Source organism: Desmodus rotundus, chromosome 9 (assembly GCF_022682495.2).
Source record: "Desmodus rotundus isolate HL8 chromosome 9, HLdesRot8A.1, whole genome shotgun sequence".
NCBI classification, from domain to species: domain Eukaryota; kingdom Metazoa; phylum Chordata; class Mammalia; order Chiroptera; family Phyllostomidae; genus Desmodus; species Desmodus rotundus.
The window spans coordinates 54418933-54434685 of NC_071395.1; the positions used below are offsets into that span (position 1 = coordinate 54418933).

Here is a 15753-nt window from a genome sequence, read left to right on the forward strand (position 1 = left end):
AAATAACTAAATATGATTCTGTTGTTTTGGAATTTTAACAAAACTGAAAAATCATTTATTTTCTTGCTGCTTAACAAAACAAGCATTTTTCAAATGTTTTATGCTCTTCACAAATATTTTTGTAGCTGCATAATATTCCATTGCTTGGATTTCAGAAAATGAAATCCCCTAAGTAAACACTTAACTGTTCTCTAATTTGTCACCATTATAGATTTAAATAACTCTACTGGGCCTATCTCTATGATTGCAGCTTTTCCCATATTTAGAACTGCCTCCCCCAAAATTCCCAGAAGTAGTATTTTTGGGTCAAATGATGGCAACAAGCACTAAGTCTAGACACATAAAGCTGCAGATTTCTGCCAGTGGGCCCCAGTTACCTCCGTGCCCGCTTTGCAGACTGATACTTAAGAATCTTTCCCTGTTTGAAAGGTGAAAAGTAGACTTCCATATAATTCTCTTGAATTAAAGAAAAAACTACTCTTCATGAGTCACGTAGCCTTCATGGGTATTTGTGTGTTTTCCGAAGTTTTCCTTCGGAGTTTTTATGAGCACGTTATAGAATAAAGATAACCTGTCTCATGAGGATGCATATTTTTCCATTTTTCGTTTACCAAATAGTTATAAGCTTCTTGTACTTCTTTATGAATTATGTATTTATGTCTTATTTATTTGTGAGGACCTTAATGTTTTTCTTCTAATGAGTAGTATAAATTTGTAATTATTTGTAAGTATTTTACCACTTGATAATATACTTATTTTCTATAAATATCAAAACTTTCAGTTTATGTACAGATAATTCTTTTTGCTTTGATGCTTTCATTTGTTTCTATACTTAGAAAATGGTTCATTATCAGAGATTTAATAACTATATCTTTATTTATTCTTTTAACTTCCTATTTTTACATTAGGAATCTATTTTAATAAAAATATGAGGTGAGAAGTTACACAGATTCTGCTCTAAGTAGCAGGAAATTATCCCAGCACATTTATGAGATTGTTGTGGTTTTTTTTCATGATTTGTTGTGACTCTTTTGCTGTATATTAAAGTGCTATATATTACAGTATTTAATCTCATTAAATTCATTGTTCCCATTGATTCACTTAACTTTCTTTTCTACTGTTAGTATCATACATTACTATAGCTCTACGGCATTTTGGTGTCTTTTAGGGCAATCTTTACCCTTTTTTCCCCTCAAAGTAAACATGTGTTCACATCTCTGTCAATCAAGTCCTGATAGAGTGTCAGGAAAATGGTAAATTAACCAGCAGAGGAGTTTCATCCTATTAGTACTGTATCTGTGTGTGAATACAACATGTTTTCCTCTGTGTTGCTGTGTGTTATTATGTAGAGAATACAGGGAACTAAAAGTTTATCCTTTATGTCTTTATAGGACTTTGGGTATCCTTAAAGTTATTGCCGGGCGATCTCACACAGGTTCAGAAGAATTTTTCACACCTGGTGGACAGATCAACAGCAATTGCCCGAAAAATGGGCTTTCCTGAAATAATACTTCCAGGTAAAAAACTTTGCTTCAGTCACCTGCTGCTTCCTCTGGGACTTCCTTCTGTGAAGTAGTTATTTCTAACAGCACAGCTGCAACCCCACCGATCCATCAATTCATTATCTGCATCCCCTGGGTGCTGAGACCGCGGGCGCTCCCAACAGGGCTGCGCGGAGCTAGCTACCCAGTGCTCAAGGCCAAGATAGTGCTTCTAAATGTAACTCAGAATTTTCTGTCTGCTCTCTCTTGCTGTCTCTTTGGCACAAGCCCGTCTGACGTTCTTCCCTTAGCCATCCTTAAGTTGAACTATGTGGCACAGGTTCTCTGTGTCATTTGCAGGTACCCTTTCTCACAATGACATCGCCAACCGGGTGGGCTCCCTGCTGGGATGCTCCAGCAAGGTGCCTGCTCAGTCTCACAGGGACCCTGTGCTTCCTTTGCTTCAGCTCCAGCCGTGTGACTGGCTGGCCCCAAACCCGTGGTGACACGAATGTAAACATTCTGCGGTTTCTCACCTCAGTGTCATCCTATTTCCCCCGCGTGCTGGTGATCTGCATTTGCGTACTGTCGAACCTACTAATTTAACCCATTTCGCTTCTTAATCTTCGTATTAGTAAAAGGAAATCATTCCCTCAAGGAACTTTATATAACATGTAAAATTATCATTTTATTATGTAAGTATTGTATATGAAGTGTATGTTATACATGAATATTAAAATATGAAATGTGACATGTATTTTATAGGTAGATAAAACATAAGTAAATAATCTTTGGCATATCAGAAAAATTCTAGGAAGCCAAGCTCTCATCTATTATATAAAACTTCTGGTTCTTTTAAACAACATAAGGTTCTTTTCTCCTTTAGGACGTTAATGAGCAACAGTAATTTGCTGCTGTACACATTGTCTGCCCATAGTGGGCATTCAAAGAATATTTCTGGAATGAATGAAAAGAGCTTTAAAATGGAAATTATCTTTTCTTAGGAAGGAAGGTGGTTTTTTACCTGCCTTCCAGAGCCATTCCACCCTGACACATATTCAGCAGCATTCTGGAAAATGTTTTGTCTTCTTGTCATTTAAAAAAATAAGTATTGGTAATATTCTTATGACTGAAGGCAGTTTTATTGCTACAGCAATACAGAAATCTGAAAAACATAAAGTAGAGAATTTTATCTTTTGGACAAAGTGAACTTATCTTTGAAATCTGTCTGGAGAGGTTCTTTGTGTCCCTAGGACTGGGTCACAGGCTCCCAGGATGACAGTAGACTTTAAAATTATCTAGGCTGATGGTTCCCAAATGCTTATCTTTGGATCAGCTAATCACCATCACCTGGGAAACATTAAAATACAGATTCCAGACTTTTCCAGAAACTCTTACTCAGTTTGTGACACCAGGGCTCCCCAGGTGATTCTAGGGATTGGCCAGGTTGGAGAAATATACTAGATCTTGGCCTATATCCCTCACCTAATAGCTTCTTCTCATCACTAGTTAAATGGCTTCAGATGTGTCCAAGCTCCTCCCTCTGCCCCACTTTCCCCTCTTACTCTCCTCTCGCGTCTCCACAGCTCGATTCTCAGAAGCAGTTACACTCTATCTCTGTTTTCACACCTGGCAGTCGCCCGCCAGCCACTCCAGAATGGCTGTCACCGGAGTCACCAAAGATTGTAGAGTCACTAAGTCTAAAGGCTAGTTTTCAATTTAATCATCCTTTCTGGTCTTTCTGCAGCATGTTACCCTGTTGGTCACTCCCTTCTTGAAATAGTCCCCCTTCCTCATGGGGACCCACACTCTTCTCTCTTGCTCTATCCCCTGAGACCCTCCTAGTACTCCTCTGCTCCTTTATCATCTTCTGCCTTACCGGTAAGTGTGAGCGCTCCTCAGTATCTGGTCCTCACTCCCTATGTCAGTTTACTAGGGCCACCATAACAAAGGACTGGGGGCTGGGGGACATCAACAGCAGAAGTGTGTTTTCTCACAGTTCTGGAGTCAGGAAGTCCGAAGTGAAAGTGTCAGCAGGTTTGGTTGCTTCTGAGGCCTCTCTCCATGGTGTATATGTGGCCTCCATCTCCCTGTGTCCTCAGGTGGTGGCCCTGAGCCTGTGTGTTATCTGTGTCCTAATCTCTTTTTGTAAGGACGCCAGTGCTATGGGATGAGGGCCCAAACATGATCTCATTTTACCTCAGTCACCTTTTTAAAGGGCCTTTCTGCAAATACATTCACATTTTGAAGTATGGAGGGTTGAGACTTCAACATGAGAATAAGGGGACACAATTCAGCCCATGAAGGAGCCCTTTGTATCTCATCTATACTCTGTCCCTAGGTGGTCACATCTGCACACTTGCCCTCTGTGTGTTAGTTGCTCCAAAAGTGTCTCTTTCACCCCAGGACCACTCCCCTGAACTCTGTCACCATAAGATCCATTTGCTTCCTGCCTCAGGACGTGAGAGGTACCATTCCCCGCCCGACTGGATCTCTCTTCTCTTCAGTTGCTCAGTTCTTACTGAGAGTTCCCAGTTGAGCTTGTGAGCTTGTGACTCTGTGCATCTGCAGCTGGAACTTTTGTTCAGTGTTATCTAAGACAATGGAACCCTGTCCCTCCAGTTGTGCAGATAAGAAAGTCACCTTGACCCCTCCCTTTCTTTCACACCTCACTCAAAATTTGTGGGCAAGACCTTACAGTCTTACCTTTAAAAGGCCTCTCAAAGCCACACCCTTCTTTATCTCCATCTCCATCGCCATCACCACAACCTGAGTGGCAGCTACTGTCAACCCTTCCCTGGACAACCGCCATTACTTCCCAATGGGTTTCCCTGTTTCTGCTTGCTCAGACCTCACATCCTTTTCTCCACACTGCAGCAGTGTGAGTGAGCTTTTATGAAAGCTCACCTGACTTTGTCCCACTCCTCCCATGCAGAAAACATTTCAATGTCATATTTAGGATGAAGGTGCATATTCTTAGCTTGGCCTGCAAGCTTAGGGAGACTGTCTCTTGTCTGTCTCTGTGGCCTCATCTCACACCACCACTCCCCCCAACTGCAGACACTTCTATTGTGTCTACTACCCCTGGGCCTTTGCACATGCTGCTCTCGCTTACTCTCATCCCTCCATTATCAGCTCAAAGGAAAAGATGCCCATATACCCCAGACAAGGTTGGAACCTAGGGTCATGCTTCACAGAGCCTGTCCTGGGCCCTCCTTGGTGAGGATGCATTTCATCATGTGCTTGTCTGATAATACTGTTCCTCTCCTCCACCTGACTGTGGGCCGTGTGAGAGGGAGGCTGGCATGTGCTCACCGTCCATTCCCAGACAGTCAGTGCAGTGCTTGCACACAGTAGGTGCTCAATCAATGCTCTAAATGAATACCATCTTGAATACCATATATCTGATTCTACCACCATCTATTCTACCAGCTGTCTATGGTTGGAAGTTGAGGGAGTTTCCAGGATTTCATTTCCATAAACAGTATCTCAGTGAATATCCTTGTGGATAGTCATGGCCCACATTTTTAATACTTTGAACAAATGTAACCAGTGAAGTAGCTGTGTCAGTTAAGGCTTTTGACACAAACCGTCAACTTCTCCATTGACAAAGGATATGTCCACTAAGATTTCTGACTGTAATACTTAAATAAGTTCCTTTTTCTTCACCCATACCAGTGTCTTAATTTTTTTCCATCAGGTAAGTAATGAAAATGATTTATTCTGAATATGCACCCCAATTTCCTTGAAGTGCTCTGAGATTGTCTTTTTTACTCCAGGAAGCAGTTTTACATAGTATAGATTTTGGAGTCATTTTTATAATACTGAGTCTCTCTGTCCAGGAACTTGGTTTGCCTTGCATGCATTCCAGGCCTCACTTATGTGTCTCAATAACATTTAAATTTTTTCTTGACTATGGGGGGCTACAGACTTATTAATTAATTTTTAATTTTACAATTTTGTGCTGGTTAACCAAAAATATACAAGCAAACATTATTCTGACATTGGTAAAAACAATTAATCTGATTTAAATAAACAAAGTATTTGATAGGCTTTCAGAAAGTGTCTGTCTCATCAGATTGTTACGGGGATTAAACAAATTATTGCATATAAGACACTTTGAACTGTACCTGGTGCATAGTAAGTACTCAGTAAGTATTGGTCTTCATTATTTTCAGATACATTAAAATATCACACTGCCCAAGGCATTCCTGAAAAAAAAATCTGCCACTATACCTAATAAAATATATAGTGTACTTATAATTAGATAGCAATTATTAAATGCAATAAAGGCCTACTATTGAAAAGAGTTCATTTTTTCAAAACTAGACTTCGTATGGAAAGATAGAATGAGGTCATGGGAAGAGAACAGCACATACAGAAAGTGCTGTATGAATAGCTCACTATAAAGTCGGATCTGGCCACTCCTGGTTTACTTTTAGTTTATCTCACTACCTCCTGAAAGTTAAAACTGATGTCCCCCAGCGCCATTCACAGGCTGAGTTGTTACGTTATAGGAGACGTTCGCAACGACATTTACGTCACCCTGATCCATGGGGAGTTTGACAAAGGGAAAAAGAAGACACCCAAGAACGTGGAGGTGACCATGTCTGTGTGTGATGAAGAGGGCAACACCTTGGAGGTATGCACTGTGACCCCAAAAGGCCGCTGCCATCATGCGCTTTCCCAGAACCGGGAGCTCCAGCCTGCGGTTGATTGTTCTCATTAGGGTAAATTTGGTTTTTCATAAGGAAAAACTGGGAAACCTGTTAAATTTGTGATTAGCCATGACCGGTTTTAGTAAGGAACCCATTTAGACTCTTATTTTCATGTTTCGCCTGTGCTGAGAAATATATCTCAAGCCACTCATGATTTCATTTGTACTTTCTTGATGCAGAGGTTGTTTGTCATTCTGTTCCACCACTTCTAAGCCTGTCCCGTTCCTTGGGGGGCTGGAGCGACGTGGCATGTGTGCCCAGAAGCACGGGGCTGTCCTGCCCTGGTTGGGCAGAGCCAAAGTGTGTGCGCCCAGCAGAGGCTGTTGGACTGGCAGCCTCTCGGTTAGAGGTCAGCTGCCACGGTCTGTTAGTTTCAGGAATCAGGGATCAGGACGCCATGGCCCAGAGAGAATAAGAGATTTTCTCAGGAAACACGGGTTAGTGGTGGGGCCGGAAATGGATCCGAGGTATCTTGACTTTCTGTCCGGAGTTCCTCCAGCCGTTCTTGTGGAGGAGAAGTGAGTCTGGGTTCTGATAACAGAGGGAAGAACACAGGCAGGAGGCTTGCCCCGTCTCAGCGACATCTGGCTCCTCGTGGGTGAGCCCTGGTCACCTGCTTTGGAATCCAAAAATCCTGCCATCTGCGCACTCAGCTCACTGCGTGCTGTGCCACAGGGGCCCTTGAGGGAACAACAGGGTACACAACAGGGTGTCACTTCCCCTTGAATATATAATCTTCAAAGGAAACCATTGATTAAGGAAAGTAGTATTCTGTGTCACGGGATAAGCAGAGTGCTGTGTGCCAGGGCGTGGGGACAATCCATGTGTGCTATTGCTAGAGCCCCTTAGCCCATGAATTCAAGTACACATCTTCTCCAAGTGGGCCATTTCATGGCTTTACAGACGAGCGTGGAGGTACCCCCTGGAATCCTGGTTTTACTTACTAAGTGGTTCATTACCAGGAAAAGGCACAGCGTGAGTTTTGGGGAGTGTGCCGTACCTATACTGCAGGTCCGTAAAGCAGGCCGTGGACAGGACCCTTCACAGCTGTGGGCCTGCGTCTGTGCTGCGCTCCTGGCTGCCCTCACTAGGTCTCTGTTCCCCAAGGGAGGAGCTGAGAGGGAAGGAAGAGGACAGTGTGTATCTGGGAAGGGAAGAGGGAGTAAAAGTTGCAGCAAAGAGGAGTGTTAGGATGGTGCAGGGACCGAGACCCTCAAGAGAAAGTTGTGGCAGCTCATTCTTACTCTGCTCTTCATGCCTCAAATGTACCCAGTGTGCAGCTGCCCTGGGCTGACCGTGTGGAGGGCAGAGGGTGCGTGTGCGGTGTGGGGGTACCTTTATTGTTCTAGGTAATATTATCCTCTCTTCATTTTTTTCTCTCCGCCTAAAGAAAGCAATTCACCCTGGCGCGGGATATGAAGGCATGTCAGAGTACAAGTCGGTAGTCTATTACCAAGTCAAACAGCCCTGTTGGTATGAGACTGTCAAGGTGAGAATGTAGCTCCTGTCATACATTCCCAACCTCACTTACATTCCTTTGTTTCGCCTGTAGATCGTTCCTACTTTATCCCGAAGTTTCAGATAGGGTGGATGTGGTGTGCAATAAGAAAACAGATCGTTACAGTTCTGCAGAAGAGTATTTAAGAAACTCAGACTTCTTAAATGGCATCCTCATTCATAAATGTGTAGAATTTGAATAGAGAGACTGGATGCAGTGACGTAGAGGCTGCCAGAGGACCCCCAACCAAATGGCAATTCCCACACTCTGCAAGCAGTGGCCTCACATTTTTTCTTCTTGGCCTCTTTTCCATTTATATATGTGTATTACAAACTGCAAAGTGCTTTTCAGATCCGTCTGCTCACGTGAGCCTCTCAGTAGCCCTGCAACTAAACCACTCAGGGCCGTAATGCCCTTCAGATCAGGTGCTAGGAGTCCGAGAACTTAGTGACCTCCAAGATCCTGCAGCTATTCGGTGTCAGAGCCCGAACTGGAGCCTGCTTCTGAATCCCGGGCTCTGCCAGCTCTCTCTCATCATCAGAGCCTTCTGAGTTCTCCACAGAAAACTCGGAAAAGACACATTTGTGTTACTATCTCAATACCAAAGTAACTATCGTCCACAGTATTACATACTTAAGTTGTTTTGAATTATGCTGTTTATACAAATTTATGTTGTGCTTTTAAAAACTATTTATCTCGAAGCTTTAAATGCATTCAGAAGTGTATTTTTAGATACTTGTGTGATATTCCATCACATCATTATGCCGGGACTTAACTGTCACAAATTCTCTGTTCTTTTTGTTGCCCTGTATTTCTGTTTTTGCTGTCCCCCTTCATTATATAAGCAGCAAGGTCTTGTTGTCCCCAGTATATATCTCCTCCTTCTATTACAACCCAAATTAATACTGTATAAATATGCACCTTGTAGTCTGAAATGTACAAACCTCAAGGGCTGGTCTTTTCCCTCTGAAATATCTCTTGCTTTATACTTCTTTAGTACTTTCTATAAGAGAAAGCACTAGAAATTTCTAATATCTCCATTCTCAGACTCTTTATAAACAGCAAAGATGATCTTCTCCTGAGAGTCTTTGAGCTTGAAAGTAGCCCTATCTCCTTTGAACAAAACCTTCAGCAAATCGCACTTTTCGCAAATCGTGCTGGGACCAGACCCTAAAACTGAGCCTGATTCTGTGAAATGACCTATGAGTGCGAAGGAACATGTGCGTGTAGACGATGACCTTCCTGTTGTTCTGCAGGTGTCCATCGCTATAGAGGAGGTTGGCCACTGCCATATAAGGTTCACCTTCCGGCACCGATCATCTCAGGAATGTGAGTACCAGGAGGCCCACGCCACCTCCGTAAAAACTTCCTTTCACTGGTCTGCAGAGCTCAGAAACTAGAACTGACTGGTTGGTGCTAAAGAAATCAAAACAAAAAAGAATTCTCTTGGGCTTTCAAGATCTCCGCTGTTATTCTGTATCAGAATTTCCCAAAAACGTGTTCTGTGAAGACCGAATTTTTGTAAGATGCTAACAGGTGCCCTACGACAGAAAGGGTTTCCCGGTCAGACAGGGATAGGAAGTGCTCCGTGTCTTACCTCCCTCTTAATCGTCCACACTGGGTGTGGCCATATGGCTGAAAGTCCCACAGTGAGAAAACTATTTAGTACGAAACTGTTTAATCTGTTGTCTCAGGTTACGCATAACGAAGTGGCTGCCCTAAAATGTGGCCAGAGAAAAAAATTGATCACAAAATTTCTGCAACTGTCTTATAACTCGGCACTGTGTAAAAATGCAGTTCTTTATTTCAAACCGAATGTGCTGGACACACCCATGTACCAGACCACAGGCCGGGCCCTGGGTCTGTCACAGCCAATGGGACTCAGCCACTGCTCTGAAGTCCTCTGCGGCCGTGAGGAGGATGAGCGAGAACACATGTGGTTAAGTTCGGAACAGCGGCATGGGCTCCGGCAGCAGGCAGAGCAGCGTGACTCGCCCTGGCTGGGGGTCCGTGCGCGAGGTTTCCTCCATCTTGGCTGAGACCTGAAGGTGAGGTGAAAGCCCACCGAAGGGCGACAGAGGAGAAAGTGTTTGAAAACCAAAGTGAGCTCAGCAGGGCTGCAGGGGGAGCAATCGTAATTTTAGGTTAAACTCCATGAAGTGGCCTCTTTGTCAGTGAGTATCACAGAGTCAAATATCAGCAGTTTCATGTGGCTCCACATAACCCTAAGCTAGTACACACTAAGCTGTATCAAGCTTGAGTGTGTACCAGACACTCAGCGAAGCTGTGTTTACACCGGACCTGGTTTATGTCCACAATCTTGTAAAGTACGTACTACTTTTATCCACAGTCATATATAAAGAAACTGAGCACAGAGAGGTTAAATGCTTGGCCACGTTCACAGTGCCAGTAAGTGACGGAGCCCGGGTTGGCACCTCTGCAGTCTGGGTCCAAGCGGGCTGGAGCCAGGTCATGGCAGATGAAGGTCTTTTGAGCCATGTTCTAGAGGAGACATTCAAGGGTGTTTACGGGGTTGGTGGGGGTGGTTTGGTATGTGATTGTAACAGCTTTGTTCATAGTGTCCTCACACTGGACACCACCCAGGTGGTCGTCAGAGTGGGAATGGACAAAGAAGGTGGGTCACTGCTTAGCCAATGTGGGGACACAGGAGACACAGCAGATCGTAGAGTGGTGTCTGCAATGAGAACAGGCCACAAATTCGCCCAGCCATCAGCGTCTGGGTAGGGGGTGCAGTGAGCTCAGACCCAAAGAACAGGAATTGGGAGGCGACTGTGCTCCCTGCATGGTGCAGAGCACACCCCCCCACCTCTACCCGCACTTGGGCTAATGTCTGGGAAGGAGGAGGAGAGCAGACACCTGCTGGAAGTGTTTTGGAGCAGGGTGGTTGACCTGACTAGGTTTGATTTCGGAATCTTACTCTGGGTGCAGTGTAGAGAAAGTGATGGCAGACAGGACTAGAGACAGAGAGACTGGAGAGGGAGGTCCTGTAGAAACTGAGGGAAGAGGTGGGAGCGGCCTGAACTTGGAGAGGAACAGAAGGGAGGGAGAGAAGAGTTCCAGGGGTGTTCAGTACACAGAGTTGATGTGGGGCAGAGTCGGTGTGGACACTTGTGTCTCTGATTTCGATAACCGAGTGGTTGCTGGTCTCATTCATTTGTAAACACAGAGAGAGCAGCATACCTGGAGCTACCCGAAGATTTCGGTTTGGGAAATACTTCCTTTAGGGAGCCTGCGGCATACACAGTGTGGATGGGTTATCATAACTGGCTGAGCTGTGCCGGCAATAGCACGGTTAAATATCATGCCTCAGAGCAAACCGTGAAGTCAGACAGACATCATCGCCGGCACTTCTGCTAATCTTTCTGCACCTCTCAGACACGTTATTTCTGTCTCTTCAGCCAGAGATAAATCAGAGCGAGCCTTTGGAGTGGCCTTCGTGAGGCTGATGAACCCGGACGGCACCACCCTGCGGGACGGGAGGCACGACCTGGTGGTTTATAAGGTGGTATGAACAGAATGAGGCCTAGGAAATGGCTGAGGAAATATTTGCTCTTTCTGAAAGGGGTTCTGGAGGTTCCTTTCAGATTTATGCATATAAACGTCAAAAAGCTCTGTAGAGCTAGGTGTTTACCCCTTTGAGGAAACCCCAAGGTGTGCGCCCTGCCAGCTGCAGGGCAGGGCGTCCCATCCCTTTCTGCAGAGACTGCATCGCATTCTCAGCTCGGCCCCTTCCCCTGCAGGTGGCGCTCCAGGGCAGGGACCCGTCGAGGGTCACCCCCTGCCTTCGGGCTGGAGTGGAGTGCTGACAGTTGCACCTTTGGGCTGGTTCCCAGTGTGGTGCAGTGCATGTGGTAGGACGTGGTTTTCATTGTCAGTGGGAACCAGGCACCATTTCTCTGTGATTGGCCCTGTTTCCTTCCCTGACAGTGTTGTCCTCTAACTGCTCCAGAGCTATCACATCTACTGAGATTTTAGAGTAGGAAGTAGATGCCCGAATGGCTCATTTACCCAGCGGTATCGCAGGCTTGGCAGCGTTCTCGAGATGTATTACCTGATCTGTATTTTCCTTAAGAGCTATTGTTAGTTCATAAATACCTTTGAAAGGCAGGGTAAGCCTTCCCAATGAACCCAGGCAGCCCAACGATGTACAATTGTGACCATTTAGAGGTTTAAGAAAATGAAATCCAACCTTATTCTTTAATACATATTTATTTATACCAGAGACCTAGGTTATTCCTAGCCTAGCTCATCACTTACTCCATTTCCATTCAATGTTGCAATTATTTCTGGGCTCCGGCCCTGGGAAGGTATTGCAGGGTCTCCACCGGGAAGGGATCTAGGTGTAATTTGATAAAGCCTCATTTCTTCTGCTGGAAATGCATTGTGTCCATGAGAGATACCCTTTTCATTGGCATGTCAGGATTCACCCATCATTTGGTGTTGCTGACACGCTGCCTTTTCAGGGAGAGAACAAGAAGATGGAAGATGCCAAGTACTACCTGACCCTGCCTGGAAGCAAGGTGGAGATGGAAGAAAAAGAGCTCCAGGCATCCAAAACCCTGGCCAACTTTACCCCAGCCAAGGACAGCACGAAAGATAGCTTTCAGATTGCCACTGTCATTTGCTCCACAAAGCTCACCCAGAATGGTAGGTATGGTGATGGCCTGACACCAGAATGCGTTCTCTGCTTAGTCCTCCTGGGAGCGTTGGCTGGACTCCACCAAACAGCCAAGCTCCTTCTGAGGTTTTGTTGTCCATCTTTCAAACCAGATAAAAAGCGTTTTTGGTATTTTCTAGTATTGTCAAACCTATGAATATATGTATTAACGGGACCCACTAAGGTATCTTTTCTGGATTTTGTGTCACTATGTGTAGATGGAGTCTGAGCATTTGGATGAGTCACATTAGTTCTGACCTCTACTGTAGCAACCTGTAGGCTTCGATATACAAGTCTGTTGACAGTTATTGCAAATTGGCGTTTATTGTGCTACACATGTTTTTACAACTGATTTAATTATTTTCTATTTTGTAGCTTTTGTACTGAAATGAGCACATCCTGTGGAAAAAAATCATTTTAAATTATAAATGTATTCAAATAATGGCTTAAAATGGCATCTTTTCTGGACAAAGGAAATTAAGAATCTAACTTACATAACATTAGAAAGTCTTACCTTTCTCTCCCTCAAGGCAGAAAAGACCTCTGATAATGAGTCCTGTATAATCTATGTGACGAGATGTGAGTGTTGGGGAGGACCCTGGCAGGGGCATGCAGCCTGTCACCTGCGCAGACAGGTCCAGCCAGGGCAGGGGGTTCCCTCCATCCCCCAGAGGGTCTCCTCTTTCCCGGGTTTTCCCGAGCAGTCAGGGATCTTTTTCCATATAATCAGCTGAATAGTTAAAATGGGTTTCATTTTGTTCCTCCTTGAAATCTCTAATATCTCTTAACCTCTCTGTGTGTATCATGGCATTTCATAGCCCATAATCGCTTCTCGCTCATTTAACTTCTGTCATGTGTTAGGAGTCCTGCCAAACACACTGAGCCAGGAATCAGCTGCTCAAGGATTTTGCCTTAGAAATTCTGTTGCCCTGTGCTATGCAGCGGGTTTGTTGCCTTCGGCCTCCTAGAAGACTTGGTTGGGGACCTGGGAAGGGCTCTTTCTAGGGCAGTACTGAGACAAGACAGGTTAGATATAAGGTGCAGTCAAGGATCAGAGGTTGGTTATCTTTAGAAGGGTCAATGTTGTTTTTGATGAACCATAGTTGGCTAGAGAACATGAATAGTATTTCAACTTAGACAAGGGTCTAGGCTTAAAAGAGTAAAGTTCAAAGCGGATATCTATGGGAAAGTAGAAACACACTCATCAAAAATTAAGCCAGAAAAATGGCAAAACTTTGGAGACAATATAAAGATCTGCGGTTGCAAAGGACTCTGGGGGAGAGAGGGAGGGATGAATTGGCAGAGCACAGGGGATTTTAAAGCAGGGTTACTGTACTATATGAGACAGTAACAGATCCAGGGTCATTATACATTTGTTAAAACACACAGAATGTACTGCACAGAGTGAACCCTGATGTACATGATGGGCTTTAGTTCGTAAACTATGGTAATTGGGACAAGTATACCATATGATGTACGACGTTACTGGGAAACTGGGGAGCAATGAAGGGATTTGTGGAACTCTCTATATTTTCTGCTTTATTTTTCTATAAACTTCATACTGCTCAAAAAAAATCTGTTGATTAAGATAAAACAAAAACAAAAATTTAAGCCAGAAGACTTTCTGGAGTTTCGCAGACGACACGACAAACTCGTATCGGCAACGTCATCCTTCCTAGGTAAGAAGTAAACACAGTAGACGGCTGATAGCGGGTGAAATGCTACAGTATTTATGGAACTGATTAGAAGGTGTCTCAAAGATGTAAAATACGTTCCGATCCTTTGACCCAGTGATGTGACCTCTAGAAATTGAACCCAAGTAAACAATGAGAGGTGCTTACGAAGATTAATGTATAAAGATGTTCCCCTGTGATTCATAATAGGGGAAGAGTGGAAACAACTAAATGTCCAATACTTGGAGCACTTTGATTTATATTGTAGACTTAAATGACAAAATATATGCAGCTGCCAAATATACTTTAAAACATAATCAAAAACATGAAAAAAATTAATATTATGTAGTGTGAAATCTCAGCATTGTTTAAATATATAAAGACCATTTGGAGCCAGTTGCCTGTGTTCAAATCCTAGCTCTTCCACTTAGTAGCTGTTTCATCTTGGCCAAGTCACTCTATCTGTCTGTGGCTTGGTTTCCTCATCTTTGAAATGGGAGTAACAATAGTATATGTTTCAAAGGATGAAGTAAATTAAAATAAGTCAAAGCAAAGTGACAGTGTCTAGCCCCTCGCAAACTTATGAATATTATATGGATATTAACTGTTCTTATTACCATCATCCTCATTATCTTATGTACACAGAAAAAGACAAAAAAGAATAACTGCAAAAGTTCGGATATTCTTATTTTCTTTATTTTTTTAGTGTTTTCCAAATTTTCAAAATGTTACATTTGTAGTGTGGTGGTAGACTATGTAAAGCATTCATGTGAGGGGTCCGAGGTGGCGGAGGAGTGAGTGGAAGCTCTGCTAACCTGCTCCCAGGACCGGTCTGGAATTACAACTACATTGTAGACAAAGCATCCTGAATAACCAGCTGAACACTAGCTGGAGAGAAGCCTTAGAACCACGGACAGTCAGAAGAAAGCATTCATGTACTTTGGGGACTCTCGAGGGGTATCTGAGAGGGATAGCATTTATGAAACATCTAGTCGATCATCCTTCCCAGAGACTAGAGTTCAAAGAAAACAAGTAGTAAAAGCTTGAAAATTAACTCCTAATGCTGAGCAAAAGGAATTTCTGTTGAAGATAGCCATACTGTTACGTGGCTTGGTAGCTCCATGTCAGCTTTTAGGGAGCAGAATGTGAACACCGGGCCCGCTGGCATCCGCACCGCCCAGCTTCTAAACGTTGCAGACCTCGGCTGCCTGGCCGTGACAGCCGCTGGCCTTGAGTGGCACGTGACATTTAATTAAAATCATATGAGCTTACGAATTCAGTACCTTCTCCTCACTCGGCCTGTTTCAGGGGTGCAGTAGTTTCGGGCAGCTGGGGGCCGTGGTGTCAGACAACGGGGATGTGCCCGGTTCCACCAGCACCACCGGGGGGCTCCATCGGGGGCTGTCCTCTTCCCCCTGTTGTCATCTCACTCCTAGTGTTTAGATCTCAGGACAACCCATCCTGTCATACCAAAAAGAAGTCGTAAATGATATCTTGTCCCAAAGAAGGTTTAAGGAGGCAAAGTGATCTAGCCCAGAGAGGCGTGATCTCCGTCGGTGTGGGTGGGGTAGGAAAAGGGGGCAGGTACAGGGAAGATAGGGAAACCAGCAGGACACCATGAGCACCCGAGAAAGCAGGGTCCTCGTGGGCTCTTCATGTAGCTGCTTTCCTCTAACTTGATGTAAAAGATATCGAACTGATGTCA

At 44.2% G+C, this 15753-nt stretch overlaps 1 protein-coding gene across 1 annotated transcript in view; it reads left to right on the forward strand.

Moving 5' to 3' along the window:
* The window catches only part of DOCK5 (dedicator of cytokinesis 5), a 158854-nt gene that overhangs the window by 74476 nt on the left and 68625 nt on the right, over window positions 1–15753 (forward strand). The window contains exons 13-18 of the mRNA XM_045195714.3: window positions 1392–1517; window positions 5999–6123; window positions 7590–7688; window positions 8954–9026; window positions 11117–11220; window positions 12182–12365. Of these exons, the coding sequence (XP_045051649.2) occupies window positions 1392–1517; window positions 5999–6123; window positions 7590–7688; window positions 8954–9026; window positions 11117–11220; window positions 12182–12365 (711 nt within the window). The remainder of the gene's footprint in view (window positions 1–1391; window positions 1518–5998; window positions 6124–7589; window positions 7689–8953; window positions 9027–11116; window positions 11221–12181; window positions 12366–15753) is intronic.